Genomic DNA, 16563 nt, shown 5'->3' with positions numbered 1-16563 from the left:
GAGATGAGAGATATTGTGTTGGGTTGTTCAGGAGACGTTTTCCTCTGTATTCATATGAGCGTGTAATTAAGCAGAGGCCCACGACCAGTTGACCAATCAGGTGGCGGAGGAGAGGCTGTCTCTGAACCGGCTGGTAGACAGACGCACCGGGGACAGAGCTCCGGTCTCAGCCCAACCCTGCGGCGGGCGGTGACAGCACCGAAAGCAGTTGGACCAGGCCCCAATTCGACCATCCCGTACGTTCAGAGCAAGGTAGAATGTTTTTAAAGCGTTTACTTTAACTTTTCAAAGCTCGCAAAGTTTTGCCGGGTGATTATATCCTTTCTCTTTCATATTCCCAAACTGGGATGACTCGAAAACACTAAAGCTAGAGAAGACACAACACTGTACTTCCGGTGGGGACTTTCAAGATTAAAATTGTGACTGCTACGTGTTGTATTTAACCACACTTTGTTGCGTAGCTGTGCCTTTACTGTGTAGATAAAGTGCAAGTACTTCCGGTCCACTGATGGCGTTCTGTCGCTAACTTGATGACCCGCAGCTTCGGGGTAGCAGGGGGATTTAATTCGATGCCACGAGCGGTATCGTTTCAGCACGCGTGTCACATTGAGTCCGGTGCCGTCCGTTGGCGTTTTTGTATCGTTTGGGTCCATTTAGTGACAGGTTTAGTGTGAAAGAAAATAAAATATAAAGGGGAGTGGAAGTTCATACAACTAGTTTAGATCCGATGGAGGGTGTGGAGTTGTAGTGTGACGTGTTACGTCATTCACAGTTTCGCCGAGCTGTCGACAGGGACTGTCAAATGAAGTGGCCTCGAACCAAACTCAGTTGGAGATAAATAAATAAATAAATACAGATATCAATAGGTATATTGTGCAAACATATGTCTAATTTGTCTTCACTGTGTGCAGAACTACATGATAACCTATAAACGTTAGTGTCAACTTCAACAACATCGACTGAATACAAATATAGTCTTCAAAAAGAGAAAAATGAAGTGAACAGACTCGGATATTTTTTGAATAATGAGTCGGATTTGTACCTCACTGTTCACTGTAACACTGTTTTTGGCAGAATGAAAACTGAAAGTGTCAAACTGGAAATATAGTGGAATGTCATTTCCTGCTCAATGCCAGGGTGCCTGGATCTGAAAGATCTCAAAGCACTTTCAAGAACTTGTATTCATTGAACTACTCTGTATCACTTGTTGCCCTGTTGACATATTTGGGCTTGTAACAGTTAATAAAAACTTTCCTTATCACTAAGTTGTTGGCCCAAAGTGAGAACTTGATCTTCTGCAAGTGCAAGTTGATAGAAGATAAAGTTAGATTCTGGAAATTCTTTTGTTGGTTTTTCATGCAATTTATTTTTTGTTTACATGCTTTGTGTAGTGTTAAATGTTCTGTTAACACTCAGCATTGTTCAAAATATAACCTTATTTTGAATTCAACTTTTGTTCAATGTTTTGCTTTATATAGTATTTCTTAAAGCCAAATGTGACTCTCTCTCTATGTTCTACTTGTCACCTATTTTATTTCTGTAGCAATTTAAGTTTTTTATGTGCATGGGTATTTTTTCCAGATGGCTGATAGGGAGCTGGTGAAGAGGATGCTCTGGGCCATACTCCTGGCCAACAAGGGTGGAGTGTCACTGTCACGTCTACAATCAGAGTACAAGGAGCTCGCTGGCGAGCAGATACCACATAAACAACTGGGACACAGCCACCTGGACTCACTGCTTGCAAGCATGCCCGCTGTAGTCCGCATGGAGCGCAATCGCTCTGGAGAGGTGTGTGTCTGTGTGTGTGTTTTCTGTTGTGTTTCAGAGAAGAAATAGCTGACATAACTAAATATATGACTTCCAGATTAAATCCCCAGAGTAATGGCAGCAGGTTCAAAACATATTTGTGGGATATTTGCATTACTTGGATAATTTAGTTGCAGTACAAAAATGTATTAATTAAATACATCTGAAAGGTTCACACAAAGATGCTCATTCAAGGCAAACAATGACTGCAGCAGAATCAAATCCTTTATTGGAACAGGAGGGACATGTGAATTCATGCTGGCTTCTCGCTCATCTCTTCAGTCTTGTACTCTTCTCATCCTTCACCTCAGTCTTTATTCACAGTATTTTTTAGTATATAATCACCTGTCTTTTCAGGTGGTCTATTTAGCTTCAGGAGCCAACGAGAAAGCCCATATAGCCAAGGTGGTGGCCCGCCAGCGCACATCCAAGAAGACAGGTCGACCCCACCTGGTCAACACCCAGATGAGAGTCAAACCAGCAGCATCATTTGTCCTGAATGGTAAGATTTTAATTCACCATCATGGAGAATTTGGAAGCAGTAGCACAGCAACACAGTCATTTCTCTGGTATTCATATAACACCACTCAATTTTGAAAACCTTTTCCAGGCTCCTGTTGGAGCTCATGCTATAGAGATTTAGAGTGTCCAAGTCAGTGAGTGTATCTGTGCTATGACTATGCAGCATTAGCAAAATGCTGTATGAGATGAATGGCTGACCTGATTTAACTGTTGCTCTGTGGAGACCTGCATTTTATTTGGCACTGGGAATATCTCTCTCACACAAGCAGACAAAGTGTTATGTATTCAATAATGTCAATACACACACACATCTAAATGTGTTTATGCACACATTTCCTCTGCAGTGCATACACCTCTGCTGAACTGTGACGTTGCAGAATATTCTCAGAGTCAGAAGAGGATGCAGGAGATGGTAGGAAGCGAGGAGAGAAAAGAAGAGATATAGTAGCAGTAAGAAGGCTAGAGGGAAAGAAAGGCAGTGGGATGGTGAAATGGTAAGGAGCGAGGGAGTGGACAGATGACAGAGATAGAGGGGGAAGTGGAGTGGGGTATAGCCATTTAAGGCTACAGAAGCCTATAGCAGCTGAGACTCGAAAAGCAGCTGATTAGGAAATCAGTCTCTCCATTGCTCTCCCCCTTACTCCTCCTTGTTCTCTCCTTCACTGTCTGTGGATATTGTTATTCAGGCAGAGACAGACCAGGGATTGTTTGTCCACACCGCCGGTAAGGTGACGCGGTGTCTGCTCTGATGTCTGAGCGTGTGAGTGCGTGGCTTCTTGTCCTTGCCTGTATTTCCTTGTCAATTTAAGCTTGTGACTGTTTGTGTGTGCTACTGTTGAACCTCTGTAACTTATTTGTGTCTGTGGAGGATTTGCTGATTAATTATCTGGGTGATATATTAACTTCATTAACTGCCAGTGCCAGTATCTCATAGGACATAAATAGCAAACCTACTCAGTAAGAAAAGCATAACATAGTAATTAAAATTTCTTGTTTGAGTCTTGAAGCCTTTGATTGATGAGTTAGCCTCTTGTTGTTAGAGATGAGATTGAGATTCAACAAGGAGAAATAGGATAAGAAGGCATGAGAAAGTTCCAGACCTTGCTTGAGTAAATAAGAAATGATGCAAGATGGGAATTTGAAAAATAATGTATGAGGGAGTGAGAGTCGATGACTAAGGACTTTGCACAACAAGGTATAAAGGTGATATAATTTAGTAGAATAGAATAATTGAAAATGCAGAAAAATAAGATAATTTAACATTTTTGGGAAACACACTTATTTGGTTATATTTGATACCACAGGCACTGATTAAGTAAACTTAGCATAATGTGTCAAGATTGAAAAGTACATCTGCTGGCACCTTTGAAACGTACATGTACATGTTAAAGGTTTTTATAGGACCTAGCAGCATCTAGTGATGAAGATGCATATGGTAATCAAAGGAATACTCACTTCATTCTTTCTACGGGGCCTTCAGGTAACAGACTCAAGAGCCAAATCTTATTTATGGTGACCCACTTTTTAAAGGTGAGATACCATCCTTACCCAATTAATAAAATAGATCCTGACATGAGCAAATTTGTTTTTACTACCATTTCTGTAACACCTAATATTATTTAAAATAGCAAAATCAGTCACATCCAAGATATATTTTTGATAAATTAATCACAGCTTGATTTTACGCATTCTATTTAAAATATACTGTAGAGCGGAGGTGGCGTAAATTGCTGAAAAAATTTCTACAAACTTGCATGGTGACTCGAGTGATTCTTCAGCGACCCATTGTAGAGACTGCTGTAGAGCCAGTAGTTGGTGTGTCTGTTCTGGGTTATATAGAGACATGGCTGTGCAATGTGATTGACTGCATGAAACAGGATAGACTCACAAAAACACAATTCTTATCCTCAGGTTAATGCGCAATCTGGATCTTCAAATGATGTTCACCTAATCAAAAACCATAACATAAACATAGTTACTTGCTTTTGTAAATCTGGGTGCAGTGGAATCCCAAGACCATAGGTTTGTTATCTTTCTCTCACTGCAGCCAAACCTCAAACCTCACTGAGGCAGCCAAACTACCGTGGGCGAGGTGGGGGTAGAGGAGGAGGTGGTGGCCGAGGATCGGGACATGGAGACTTCCGACAAGCCAGAGATATGAGAAATGGCCAGGCAGAGAGTAAAACTGGGCCACATCAGAACAAGCTCTTCAATCAAAACACACCCAACAGGAAAGGGAACCCGCCAATGGAGAAGTGAGTGTTGAAGAAATTTTAGAATTTATGTTTGTAATTTGAGACATTAATTTAAAAGCAGATATGTGGTTGGTTTTAAGATGTTTAGGTTTGGACATTGTCAATTATTTTTGGTGCTGAGGAATATACAACAAAAGCTACATGTTGCATTTTCTAAATGTTTCTAAATGTGACCAGGCTCCCACACTGCTTTGGAAATCCAAGTTAAAAAACGAAAAAATCCACATACTAGTCTCTCATACTAGTGAAATGCAACATGGTTTCAAAACAATTTCTAATTTAGTCCACGATAGTCTACGAAGGTTAGTAAGAGTTGAAGAACAGATTTTTATTTTTATTTTTTTAATTTAATTAATTAATTTATTTGATGAATTATAAAATGAGATATAAGTATATAAATGTTTTTGTTTGTTTTTTTGGTGGGAGTGGGTTGTGGTTACTGTATGGCCACTTTAGGCTTAGCTATCCTGGTTTTGTGAAGCAAAAAGGTTGTAAAACACCTCTGCACACCATTGCTTCAGTGGGGGAAACTGAAAATGATTAGATGGGCCCATTTCTTAGTTTTCTTTAATAGTGATTTAAGATTAGTTCAACTCATTAGCTTGTTCTCTAACGTCCTTCAGTCCATGGCTTGATTTGCCTGCATGCTATGAAAATATCTGACATCAGACCTCTGTCTGTGTCAGTGGGCCACTGGCTCGCTGCAGCACAATATGGCAACAAGGTGGGAGGCCTGGTGTGTTGGCAGAGGACACAAGCCCAAAGCAGGGGGGATATGAGCCCTTTCTAATCCCTGCTCTATTCTCTGGTAGATTAACGCTTCTAAACCGACACAGAGTGAATCAGCACATCTCTCTGTGTCCCTCTGAAACTTCCATGGGACTTTGTATGTGTGTGTGCGTTCACAGCACAGGCACATGATTAGATAGATATAAGTGTACAGAAGAATAGAAAGCCTTAGTGATGATTTAATTTAGTCACATTGATTGAAGTAACATAAGAGTGTAACATGTGTTTCCTAAAGAAATGATGAGTTCATGTTCAGTCCAGGGAGTCATTAGTGGTGTTTGTTCCTGTAGCAGTTTCTTTTCACCACCTGTTGTGGTTTTAAATGAATAATGTTGAGTTTGTGGACCACTCTACATTTAACAACTAGTTAAAAATCAAAAAATAAAGACTCTGATTTTAAATAATTCAGCCCCTCACCTGAAATGACAGTGGCACAAGCCCAATCAAGTGACCCACCCAACAGGGTAAACTGCCAAAACTAGTAGAGACTAGCAGATAGATAGTAAGATAGCAGATTAAGTTTTTTAATAGATCGATACTTGGCATAATAAATAAATATCTGTTTTTCAGCTGTCTAGGTTTGGGGAGAAGCATAATACCATAGCACTGACAGTGTAATGTTGTACCCAGTATGCAGTATCCCACAATCCATTGTTCTAGACCAAGGGGGTGGAGACAGTTTGATTAATGGGATGTTTTAATGAAGACAAAACCAAAAAAGACGTTGACCTTTAGCACTTTATCGTATTAGACTTTAAAGTCTTTTGAGAAGGAGAAGGGGACATGTTGCGCAGAGACAGATTTAGCTAAGACTTATAACCTGCACGTAAATTTAAATGTTCTTAAATATGTCACAGGATTTGGAATGTTTTGTCTGTGTTCTTGCTCTTCTCTTCCAAACTCCTTCTGCTTATTCTTGTGTCCAGATCAGACAAGAGAATGATGCTGCCATCACGGTTTCATAAGGAGGTTCTCACTCACCTTTCCAGAAACTCCCAACAGACTGGTCGTAAGGACAGGCTGCTCTTCCTTGCACTCATAATACATTCAGTGTTACTTTTACATTCTCTACATAATCTGAAATGTTGCTATACTCTGTATATGCAATACAAGTGGTGACCAACTGCACTGTCAGTGGACCTTAAAATGAAATTTCAACCATGGGAGCGACAGCATTTGGTTGATTTTTGAAGTTAGTTTACCCTGTTTGTGTCTGTGTTCCAGTCCAATCTTTTACTGAAGACGTGCCTGTTATCGTTCCTGTTTGAAGAATGGTCATAGCCTTTTTTGAGGCACATATTTTAAAATGATTATAAGGCTCAAAGACAGTGAAGACTGTTAGAAGTGCATCACCAACTGGTTTACAACCCTGTGATCATCTGCTATTATGCTGCTCATTTGAACATGAGGAGGAATAAAGTAAAAGGAGTAAAGGCATATTCAAGGCCATAAAGAAGAATATGCCATATTACATTCTTCTCTACAAATCATCATCATCTTCCTTCAAGGAAGACCTCTTTTAAGCTTATATCTCAGTCCAGTAGTTACAGAAGGAATTTATTTTCTTTTGGTACTAGTACCCACTTCCATGTGCATCATTACATTACATTACATGTCATTTAGCAGACGCTTTTATCCAAAGCAACTTACAAGGGAATTGAGTTCAACCTGCCAGTCTTTTGCCCACAGGTTAGCGGTCTTAACCACTGAGCCACTCCACCCCCGGGATAATTTTTCTTCTGTTTTGTCTTCATTGATCTTCCAGCACCTATGAATCTGAACGAGAGCCTCAGCTTGGGGAAAGGAAAAACCTACAACCCTCAGCAGGTCCAAGGTCGAATCAAGGAAATCCTGGGGAAGTACAGTAATGGGTTCTGGGTGTCCAAGCTGCCTCAGATCTACAGAGAGCTCTTCACACAGGACCTGCCCACTGAGGCCATCAAAGACTTGGAGACGTGGACACACATATGCACTGTATGGACTCCTTATGTCACAGTGGTTATTTTTATTCTTATTTAATAAGAAAAGAATGATATTAATTGATACACTAAAATATTCTAATTTAGGGATACTAAATTGATTATTTGAATCAAATAATAATGTAGTGCTTTTCTCAAAATATCCCAATATTTTGCAGTACTGTATATATTCTTATCAATACACAGCCAGACATAAGACATAACAGGATGACAATAAATACACATATTCAAGGCAAACATTTAAATCAGAAGAAATTCCAGGAGCTCTGGTGAACCCATTATTGTAAATAACACTGCATTATTGTAAACAATGCAATACAGCCAGTCATGTATAATTGTTTTTCTGATTCTTTGTTTAGGTAGAGAAAACCTGCAGCAGCAACCCATCAGAGTTGCTCCTCTACCCAGCTAAGGAGCAGAGCCCCACATCCACCCTGTCACCCATCGTCAACCCAGACTCCCCCACTACCCCTGTGCCACCTTCAGACACCACGACAGATAAAGCCTCACATTGCCCTGCCCAACAGAAATCATGCCCTACCCATCTGACTCGCTCTGGCTCTCTCTCACCTCAGTCTACTCCATCGTCTTCCTCGTCCCCCAGCCCTCCTTCCTCCCCTGCTTCCCTCAGTCCCGACGTGAGGATGAAATTAGAAGAGTTGCTAGTGAAGTACTCCAATGGCCTGTGGGCACATGCACTGCCTAAACTCTTTCAGGACACCTACAAAGTCAGTAACACTTTAAAACACTGTCATATAGTACGTGTCATTACTGAATTTTGGAGGTGCATTTAATACATTTTTAATTACTTTTTTTTTTTATTCATTTACAAGACCAAACTACCCAAACATGTCCTGGAGAACCTTCATCTCCTTTCTGACATCTGCACTATTGACTACCCAATGCCTGACAACCCCAAGAGGGCCATCCTGTACAGGAGGAGCAGCAAAGGAGATGGAGGAGGAGAGGATGAGAACTGCAACAGGAGGGATTCTTCAATCAGTGAAGAGGAGCTGAAGGTGAGACAGGAGCTGGAGAGGAGGCTCAGTAAACAAACAGTGCCTTCTCTGCAAATCCCCAAAGAGGAGTACCCCTCTGTGCTGGTGGTGGAGGCTACCAACACCAATGCAGTCGTGCTCAGGTAGGAGGGAGCTGTGGAGATGAAAGTGCTGTGAGGTTTGACAGTTCTTGAATCTCAAACTGTCCCTTATCTTCTGTCAGGTACATTGGTGAAAATTACTCCCGGGCTCAGGAGTTCATGGAGGATGAGATGAGGGAGTTTTACAGCCAGGACCAAAGCACTCCAACTCCTTTAGCTTCTCCATGTTCAGGACAACTTGTTGCGGTCAGAGCTGAAGAGGAAGAGGAGATTCTGAGAGCGCAGATTTGTGAGGTCATGGCGGACAAGGTCAAGGTGAGACTGCAAAATACAGAACATAAGTTCTGTATTTGAAGTTAAAGTGCACAAATAAATGTAATGATGAGGATGACATCAGATATAGGAATGATTAGCAGTGAGCTAGTGAACTATGATACACAAATGTTTTAATTAACCATCACCCAGCTATAGCCTATCCTCCTTTAAGACTTCAGGGCTCCACTGTGAAAAAATAATGATAATAATTAATATTTTTTTGTCGAAAGGAACATTTTAAGGATCCCTGGTCCTTATCCTTTGCCTCTGTAGGTGTACTATGTGGATCATGGCTTCTCAGAAGTGATCACCAAAACCAAAATGTATGAGCTGCACGAGAGGTTTTTCAAACTGCCTTTCCAGGCCACTAAGTGTAAACTAGCGGGTGAGTCTGAATCAATCCCAAAGTCCACCCCTCCTTATTCTCCTTATTTTTATATATACCTTCATCAAGATAATTTTGTAGCTAGTTCACATGATGTAACTTTGTGAGCATGTGTCTAGGTCTGGAGCCGTTCTGTCAGGAGCCTGCAGTACTTAAGAAGTTTGAGATGATGGCCAGTGGTAGGATCTTACTGGCTGAAATCCTAGAGAGAGGTCAGACTCCTCTGGTGGTCCTGTACGACACGTCGCAGGATGATGACATCAACATCAATGCAGCATGCATGAAAGCTTTGCAGGACAAGATGCTAGCAAGCCCATTGCAGGTACAGGAGACAAGTTTGTGTACACACTGTATCCATGTGTGAGCAAGATTGCACAGCACACTTGACATCCTTTTTGTCCTTCTCAGGTGAACAGTGTTTATATGAATGTGACTGTCTGCAGCGTCTGCTCGGATGGGACCATCTACTGTCAACTGCCCTCCAGAGGTCTTGCCAAGCTGAATGAGATACTGGAGAAAATAGAAACATACTTCCACTCACAGGTTAGCACCATGCTATGCTACATTTGATGTTTAGACCAAAACCTGCTGAACAGGTAGGCATATTCATTTCATTTCATTCATTTCAAACAAACATAGCTACATGCATTTTAGACAACATTATTTTTGTATATCTGAGACCAAACATCTACACTGCTCATTACTGAGCCTTTTATAAAAATACTACAAGAATAGAATCTGGCAGAATTTCAATGTAGGACATCTAATGAAAGAACCTCTGCTATTATGTGTGACAAATTAGTTGTACTTGTGTTTTAGACCTGTACAGTAGTAGGCTCTACAGAAGTGTCTTTTAAGTTGTTTCACCGTGTAGCCTAAAGCACTTGACAGAACAACTTAATTTGTTCCTGTGTTCTAACTCAGTTTCTTCTTTCTCATCAGCCTTTTCTAAATCATGCATCATTCATACATCAGTATTCTGTCTTATTTATTGTTGCATACTCCTGACTAGAGTATTTACATATCTGTGTTTATATATTGTAAAAGTAACTTTAGATACATTATAAAGAAGTGAATGTAGTCTGTGTTACTTCTGTCAGGTAGAGTTGTGGACAGATTGAGATTAGGTTGATAATCCGGAGTTAAGACATTGCCAAGCCACTCAATCTGTTGACAGCACATGCTTTTTCTAGACTGCCTCTGTTGTCCTTTAAAGCCTGTAGCTGGAAGTCAGTAACACTTCATGGTTGAGTTTAGGACACAGTGTAAGGCCATTTACCAGTCTGATGATCTTATTTAAGAAACAACCATTAAGTGTGCAGCAAAGTAATGACTTTTGTATCCTTCAACTGTTTTACAACCTGAGGAAAACAAGGTTAACTGATAAAATAACAGTTTAAACTTTACATTTGGTAATTTATTGCTGGAACCATAAAAAAGTTTATTATTATTATTGTTATTTGTGGCAATAACATTGAATTAACTATTCTGACATGTGCTCTTTTAATTAGGTCATTGTTGCAGCAGACCAGTTAAACCTGTAACATTTTCCGTGAGCTTTAACAATATAATTTTTATTGCAGGCCATAAAGAATTAATTACTGTACTCTGTAACCTCAGTAGTTCAGCAGAAGTATGGTGAAATTTATCACTGATGCCAACTGTGGATTGACAAATGATGAAAGTTTATTCCATTTTGGTTTTATTCTAGGTGACATCAGACTTCCTGGTATCCAGACCCTTCTGTGGGAAACGATGCATGGCTCGCTATAAAGCCAAATGGTCTCGTGTGGAGGTAAGATGCCACTGCAGCATAGACTGTGCATTGGTAAATGCTGTATGTCCACATTTACTTGATGTTTACCTAACAAAAGTAATTATCACGCACTGTATCATTCTCTGCTCTACTGTTGTTATGTAGTTTATGTAGTGATTTATGTAAAAACATTTAAAGCCAAAAATCTCATATACATATATATATATATATTTGTTTTTTTGCATTTGTGCTTGATCTATAGATCACCAACCTGCATGGCAGCAGAGTGCTGGACATCATTTTTATCGATGTGGGTGTCCAGGCTTCTGTAGAAGTGTTTGAGCTGAGAGAGATCCCACCGATATTCCTATGTGACCTAATGGCAATCCCACCACAGGTCAGCACCAGTGTCTATGACAGCCTCATGCTGAAAAACTCTCAAGGGACAGTTAACCAAGTTATGTACTAACATAGTTGTCTGTACTTCCTGGAACTGAACGTCCTCCCAACACCCTCTGTTTAGGCTGTTAAGTGCTGTCTATCAGACTTGACTGTCAGTCTTGGATCATGGACCCCAGATGCTGTCCAGTGGCTTCGAGAGAAAGTGCTCAACATCTCTGACTGTAGCATGAAGGTAAATGACTGTCAGACCTTTTTGAAAAATGTGACTTACTCCTACTGTCCTTAGCATGATTTTGACCCAATACCTACAAATCAATTTTCAGACTGATATCACACCAACAGCAACAAATTATTCCTTGAGAACAAAATATGAATAAAGGTTTCCTTGACCATCTATGTCCTTATGTTCGCGTTCTTGCGGTGCCTGCATCTTCTCTCCTTCCACCTACCCTTTCTCATGTATTCATCTTTTTATTGCCCTCAAGGTTGCCAAGGTTGATGAAACCACATGCTGCATCTACATCTACCTTTTCACTGATAAGAACTTCCAAGACCCGGCCCGCAGCCTCAACCGTCAGATGGCGCAGTCTAACCTCTTAAAACAGCAGCCTGATGTTTTCCTGACAAGCCACAGGTTTCTGCTGCTTTCTGTCTGTCTCAGTGTTTGCTTCACATCCAGTCTTATACTTCCAAAACTAAATTTCCTTGCTTGTTCATCCCACTTTACAGCCCTGCTAAAATCTCCACAGCCACTTTATCCTCTAAAACACCCAGTACCAGTGATTCAACTAATGGCAACCCAACATCTACCACTGTCACTGCCAAGCCTCATCCCAGAATGGCTCTACCAGGAAACAGAGGAGGTGGAGGAGGAAACCTGGCCAGCGCCATTCAACCAAAAACACCCTCATCCCCCTCATCTTTTCCCCAGCTGCCACCATTGCTGGAGCTGCCCCCAGCTGGTAATGATGTTATTAAACTGTTGTCCAATCCAGTCCAATTTCATTATAAAGGACTTTTAAAAACAACAAGATTTGCCAAAATGTCGAGTTGTAACTTTAGAATCCACACAAGACAACATGACCCAGGCAAACAAAAAACAAATAGGACATTAAATAGACAACGTAAGCAATACTAACTTAATAGTGTTTTTTGTTTCACGTGTCATAGGTCATATTAAAGCCCAAAAAATTCCAAAGTCAGTCCAGTATTTGATTTAACTGTAACCCTTAAACTGTAAATTGAGAAATTAATTTAATATGCCTCTTCTCAGGAAACAACATGGATGTATATGTATCAGTGGCGTGCCATCCAGGCCACTTTGTCCTGCAACCCTGGAGAGACATGTACAAATTGGTGGTGTTGATGGGAGAAATGATTCTGTATTACAACAAAACTGAAGAGAAAACACTCAGCATCGAGAAGAATCAGATATATGCTGCTAAAGTGGAGAACAAGTGAGTTGAGCGTTGATAGTACTTTTAAGCTGTGTTTTGTTTTGTTTTTTCATTTCTGGCTCAAAGCTGTGATCTTTCTGATTTCCTGTGAGTATTTGTGGTGATGCACTGTGTATTTATCTTCTTCTTTCAGCTGGTACCGGGTGTTAGTGAAGGGGGTTCTGACCAATGGGTTGGTGTCAGTCTATGAGTTGGACTATGGTAAACATGAGCTGGTCAGCTGCACCCAGCTCAGATCTCTGATCAAGGAGTTCAGACAGCTGCCGTTCCAGGGAATCACTGCTCAGCTGGCTGGTGAGTGGAGCTGGAGCCACACATGAAGCTCAGTTCAGTCTGAGGATGATGATAGTAATCTATGGTAATAATTGGGTTAAAGCTGTAGTGCCTAATGTTTAGATAAAAACAAATGTCTGTTACATTCAAGCCACTGTTAAAGGAGTTCAAACAATGCTGATTAAGCCTATCAGCCCCTCACGACTCATTCATTTTTCTCAGTGTAGCAGTATTAGCATCTTGTGTTGCCCGGCACTATTCTCACTCTCACATGACATGGTCATTCAGCATATTTGACATGATAAATGCTTATTGTCCCAGCCCACCTCTGCTCTCTCACTGCTGCTGTATACACACAAACACTCCCTCCTCTCATGTCTGATGGCACTGCTTGACAGAGTCCATATTTATATGAAGAATGGAGTATACACATAATATTCTGACGTGTATATATACACTTCTTAAATATTTCACCACACCTCTTAAGTATTGAACTCAGGTGTTTCATTCAGGCTTTGGTACTAGGGAATCTTAACACTTCAGCATACCAAGACATGTTGGATAATTCTATGCTTCCAACTTGTGGCAACAGTTTGAGGAAGAGCCTTTTCTATTCCAACATGACTGTGCCCCAGTGTACAAAGCAAGAACTAAAGACATGGTTTGACGAGTTTGGTGTGGAAGAACTTGACTGGCCCACACAGAGCCCTGACCTAAACCACATCAAGCACCAGTTGCGGTGAACTGGAACAGAGATTATGAGCCAGGCCTTCTCATCTTATATCTGCAAAAGGGGGACCAACTCCACATTAAAGTACTGTATATGTATTTAAATTACTGTCCCTGTTGGTGTAATGCTCAGGAGTCAAAATACTTTTGTCCTTAAAATGTAAAAAAATAAATAAATAAATATATATATATATATATATATATATATATATATATAGTTGGCGCGGCCGGTTGGGTCTGGGACCTGGGTCCACATAGTGAGCAAGCTATGAATTTCACTTTGATATGTTAGCGCGGATGTATACCTGGCCCAGAAGGCTCTGACCTGGCTGAGCGCGGATGTAGGTAACGTTACGTTATGTAATTTATTGTCATTTTTTGTTTTATAACGGTCTATGTAATTTACCACGGTGAAAATGGTTTCAGGTTGGATATCCAACCGTCGCGTCCGACAACTGTCTGAATGAATATCCAACCTGAAACTAACTTCACGCGGTATAGCTTTAGCTAACGTTATCAACGTTTTGCTGATTAGTTGCTGATAGTTGCCTACTACTACTAGCAATCTTACTCTGATATACTTTTTCTGTCCTACTCCTAATGTTAGGTGTGATGAAAACAGAGGAGCGCCACTTAGCAGAAGAAGAATTCAAATGAGCCATTTTAATCTAGATTAATCTAGATTAACTCCAAGATTGCAGTGAGATTAATCTAGATTAAAAAAATTAATCTATGCCCAGCTCTAATATATATATATGTGTATGTGTACTCACACTGTTATATACCATTATCTCTCTGTCTCCCGCTGCAGGAGTGAAGCCGAGGCAGTGGTCAGAGGAAGCTTCCATCGTTTTCAGGAACCACGTGGAAAAGAAACCTCTCGTGGCCCAGCTGGAGAGCCTTCATGAAGCCAGAAACCCGTGGGACCGGAAGCTGATGGTCTTCCTGGTTGACACTTCACAGGAAGAAAGAGATATCTGGGTGCATGACATCATGGCTGAGTTTGCTGAAGATCTTACCAATGAGTTGTAGATTAAAAGCAGGATTATTTGCAAATCTTAAGAGGAAAGAAGTTGGGATATGAATATATGAAAAAAGGAGAAGCTTGTCAATCTTTATCTATCTACCATTTCGGGATTCGAAAAGTAGAAAGAGGAAAGGGATGAATGAGTGAAGGAGCAGTTGTCAGGTGAAAGGGAACTGAGAGGTTTAAGAGTATGTGGAGTCTGGCGTTGGCAGAAAGATAAGATGTGCTGGTGGTGCAGCAACTTGCTTGTTAGGTTTGGTGTGTTCACTAAGTAATGTGCTGTGACTTCTAACGACTGCAGTGTGACCATTGGTTAATACACCCATGTACAATGCTGTGCTGAAGTCCAAACTTGCTACAAATACAAATGCAGTATAAAAAAACCTTACATCTATATCCATAATCATCTCACAAAGCATTGATTTGTCGCACATGGTTTGGTATGAGCTCTAATTTTAATTCAGTTTCAGTGAGTGTCATACTTGAAATACCTGAATACCTTTAACCCTGCCAATGTGAGCACCATGCAAAGAATGCTTTTTGCTTTTTGGCCCCTCCCTCTTCGGCATCTGGTTTTTACACTGGATGCCCTTCCTGACACAACCCTCCCATGTATGTCCAATTTAGAGTGTCCAATTAACAATGAGCAATGGGGATTGGGTACCTTGCCCTGGCAGGAACTCTAATTGGCAACCCTTTAGTTGCAAGCCAAGTTCCCTTTCCGGCTATGGCTATGGGCTGCCCGCTATGCAAAGGATGCATAAAATGTTCAAGTGAAGTTTGTATTTGTTTACAAAATCTGCTTTTTGGAGGAAAACAGACAGATATCGAGAGAGCAGAAGGAGTTGACACATTTTTTTTTATTTTGGAATACATTTATTTAAATTATGAAAACAAAGTGAAATTAATAAGTTTTCAGTTACTTGGCTCTTTTAGCAGATGTGTGCTAATATAGTCTGTTGTACACAGAAGTTAATAAGGTTTGCTGAGGACTAATACATTATATCAAATGTTCTGAGTTCTGACTTTGCTTTTTTTAATACATAACATTAATTGTTTCTATTGATACATCTAAATAAGTGCTGATTTAGGATTTTGCAGGTAACTCAAAGACTGAAATGAAGGTTGTGACTTTACCAAATTAGTTTTTTTGATGAAAAAACAAAACACTAGAGTGAAATGCATGTGTTAAAAATCAGACCCTGGCTCCTGTGAAGGCAGTATGTCATGCATCTCCTCTTCCTGTCACACTGACACAGTGTGACATTTAAAAGTCATTTATTCCATGAAAACAAGACTTAACTTTCAGAAAGTATTTGTGCTGCATGTTGCAGATCTAAATTGTGTGCACCTATATTTGATGTTACAGTAACAAGAATGTTAAATTGCCAGTAGTGATTTACTAGTAGATTTTCATTTAGAGGATTATAAGATTTTCTGCTTATGGTTGTTCTGGTCTAATCCTCCAATGAAATGTTGTTCTGATGTGGGATTTGATTTTAAAAATGTGACCTTTTTTTCTGATGCAACTGCACCATATTTTTGGATGTGCAAATGCTTCTCCAATTGTGTGACACAAAGCCTGACAAAGCCCACAGCTGCATTGTTGTTAACATATGAAAAATGACATGAATTTAATTTATATTTAACTTATATTTCCGGGTTGATAATGATAAGTTTATCCTTTGCATTTCATTTAACAGTGACCAGGAGTTAATAAAAGGTTTTGGAATAGAGTGTTCATGCTTTATTGCACCATAACTCATAAA

The 16563-nt window shown here is 40.2% G+C and overlaps 1 protein-coding gene across 2 annotated transcripts; it reads left to right on the top strand.

Annotated features, from left to right (window-relative positions):
* The first annotated feature begins 109 nt into the window (after positions 1 to 109).
* On the top strand, positions 110 to 16530 carry tdrd7b (tudor domain containing 7 b). Of its 2 annotated transcripts, none has more exons than XM_044022679.1 (20): positions 110 to 236; positions 1582 to 1788; positions 2164 to 2308; positions 4376 to 4583; positions 6299 to 6381; positions 7138 to 7346; positions 7711 to 8079; positions 8185 to 8492; positions 8573 to 8765; positions 9039 to 9150; positions 9270 to 9472; positions 9559 to 9693; positions 10862 to 10945; positions 11169 to 11303; positions 11430 to 11540; positions 11794 to 11942; positions 12038 to 12270; positions 12582 to 12765; positions 12899 to 13059; positions 14579 to 16530. In XM_044022679.1, exons 2-20 carry the CDS (start codon positions 1582 to 1584, stop codon positions 14797 to 14799), a joined length of 3450 nt encoding a protein of 1149 aa, XP_043878614.1. In that variant the 5' UTR covers positions 110 to 236; the 3' UTR covers positions 14800 to 16530. The 2 variants fall into 2 exon arrangements, with proteins under 2 accessions (XP_043878614.1, XP_043878613.1); XM_044022678.1 differs by having other exon boundaries at positions 110 to 252.
* The last annotated feature ends 33 nt before the right edge of the window (positions 16531 to 16563 follow it).

The sequence above is a fragment of the Solea senegalensis genome, linkage group LG3, assembly GCF_019176455.1.
Source record: "Solea senegalensis isolate Sse05_10M linkage group LG3, IFAPA_SoseM_1, whole genome shotgun sequence".
Taxonomy (NCBI): domain Eukaryota; kingdom Metazoa; phylum Chordata; class Actinopteri; order Pleuronectiformes; family Soleidae; genus Solea; species Solea senegalensis.
This window is presented reverse-complemented; position numbering and strand designations above follow the sequence as displayed.

Bases quoted from the DNA above. Each gene is read 5' to 3' on its own strand.
- tdrd7b (XM_044022679.1), top strand. From the start codon at position 1,582: ATGGCTGATAGGGAGCTGGTGAAGAGGATGCTCTGGGCCATACTCCTG. The intron at 7,347-7,710 runs GTATGGACTCCT...TTCTTTGTTTAG, and splicing joins CGTGGACACACATATGCACT to GTAGAGAAAACCTGCAGCAG. The intron at 12,766-12,898 runs GTGAGTTGAGCG...TTCTTCTTTCAG, and splicing joins GCTGCTAAAGTGGAGAACAA to CTGGTACCGGGTGTTAGTGA.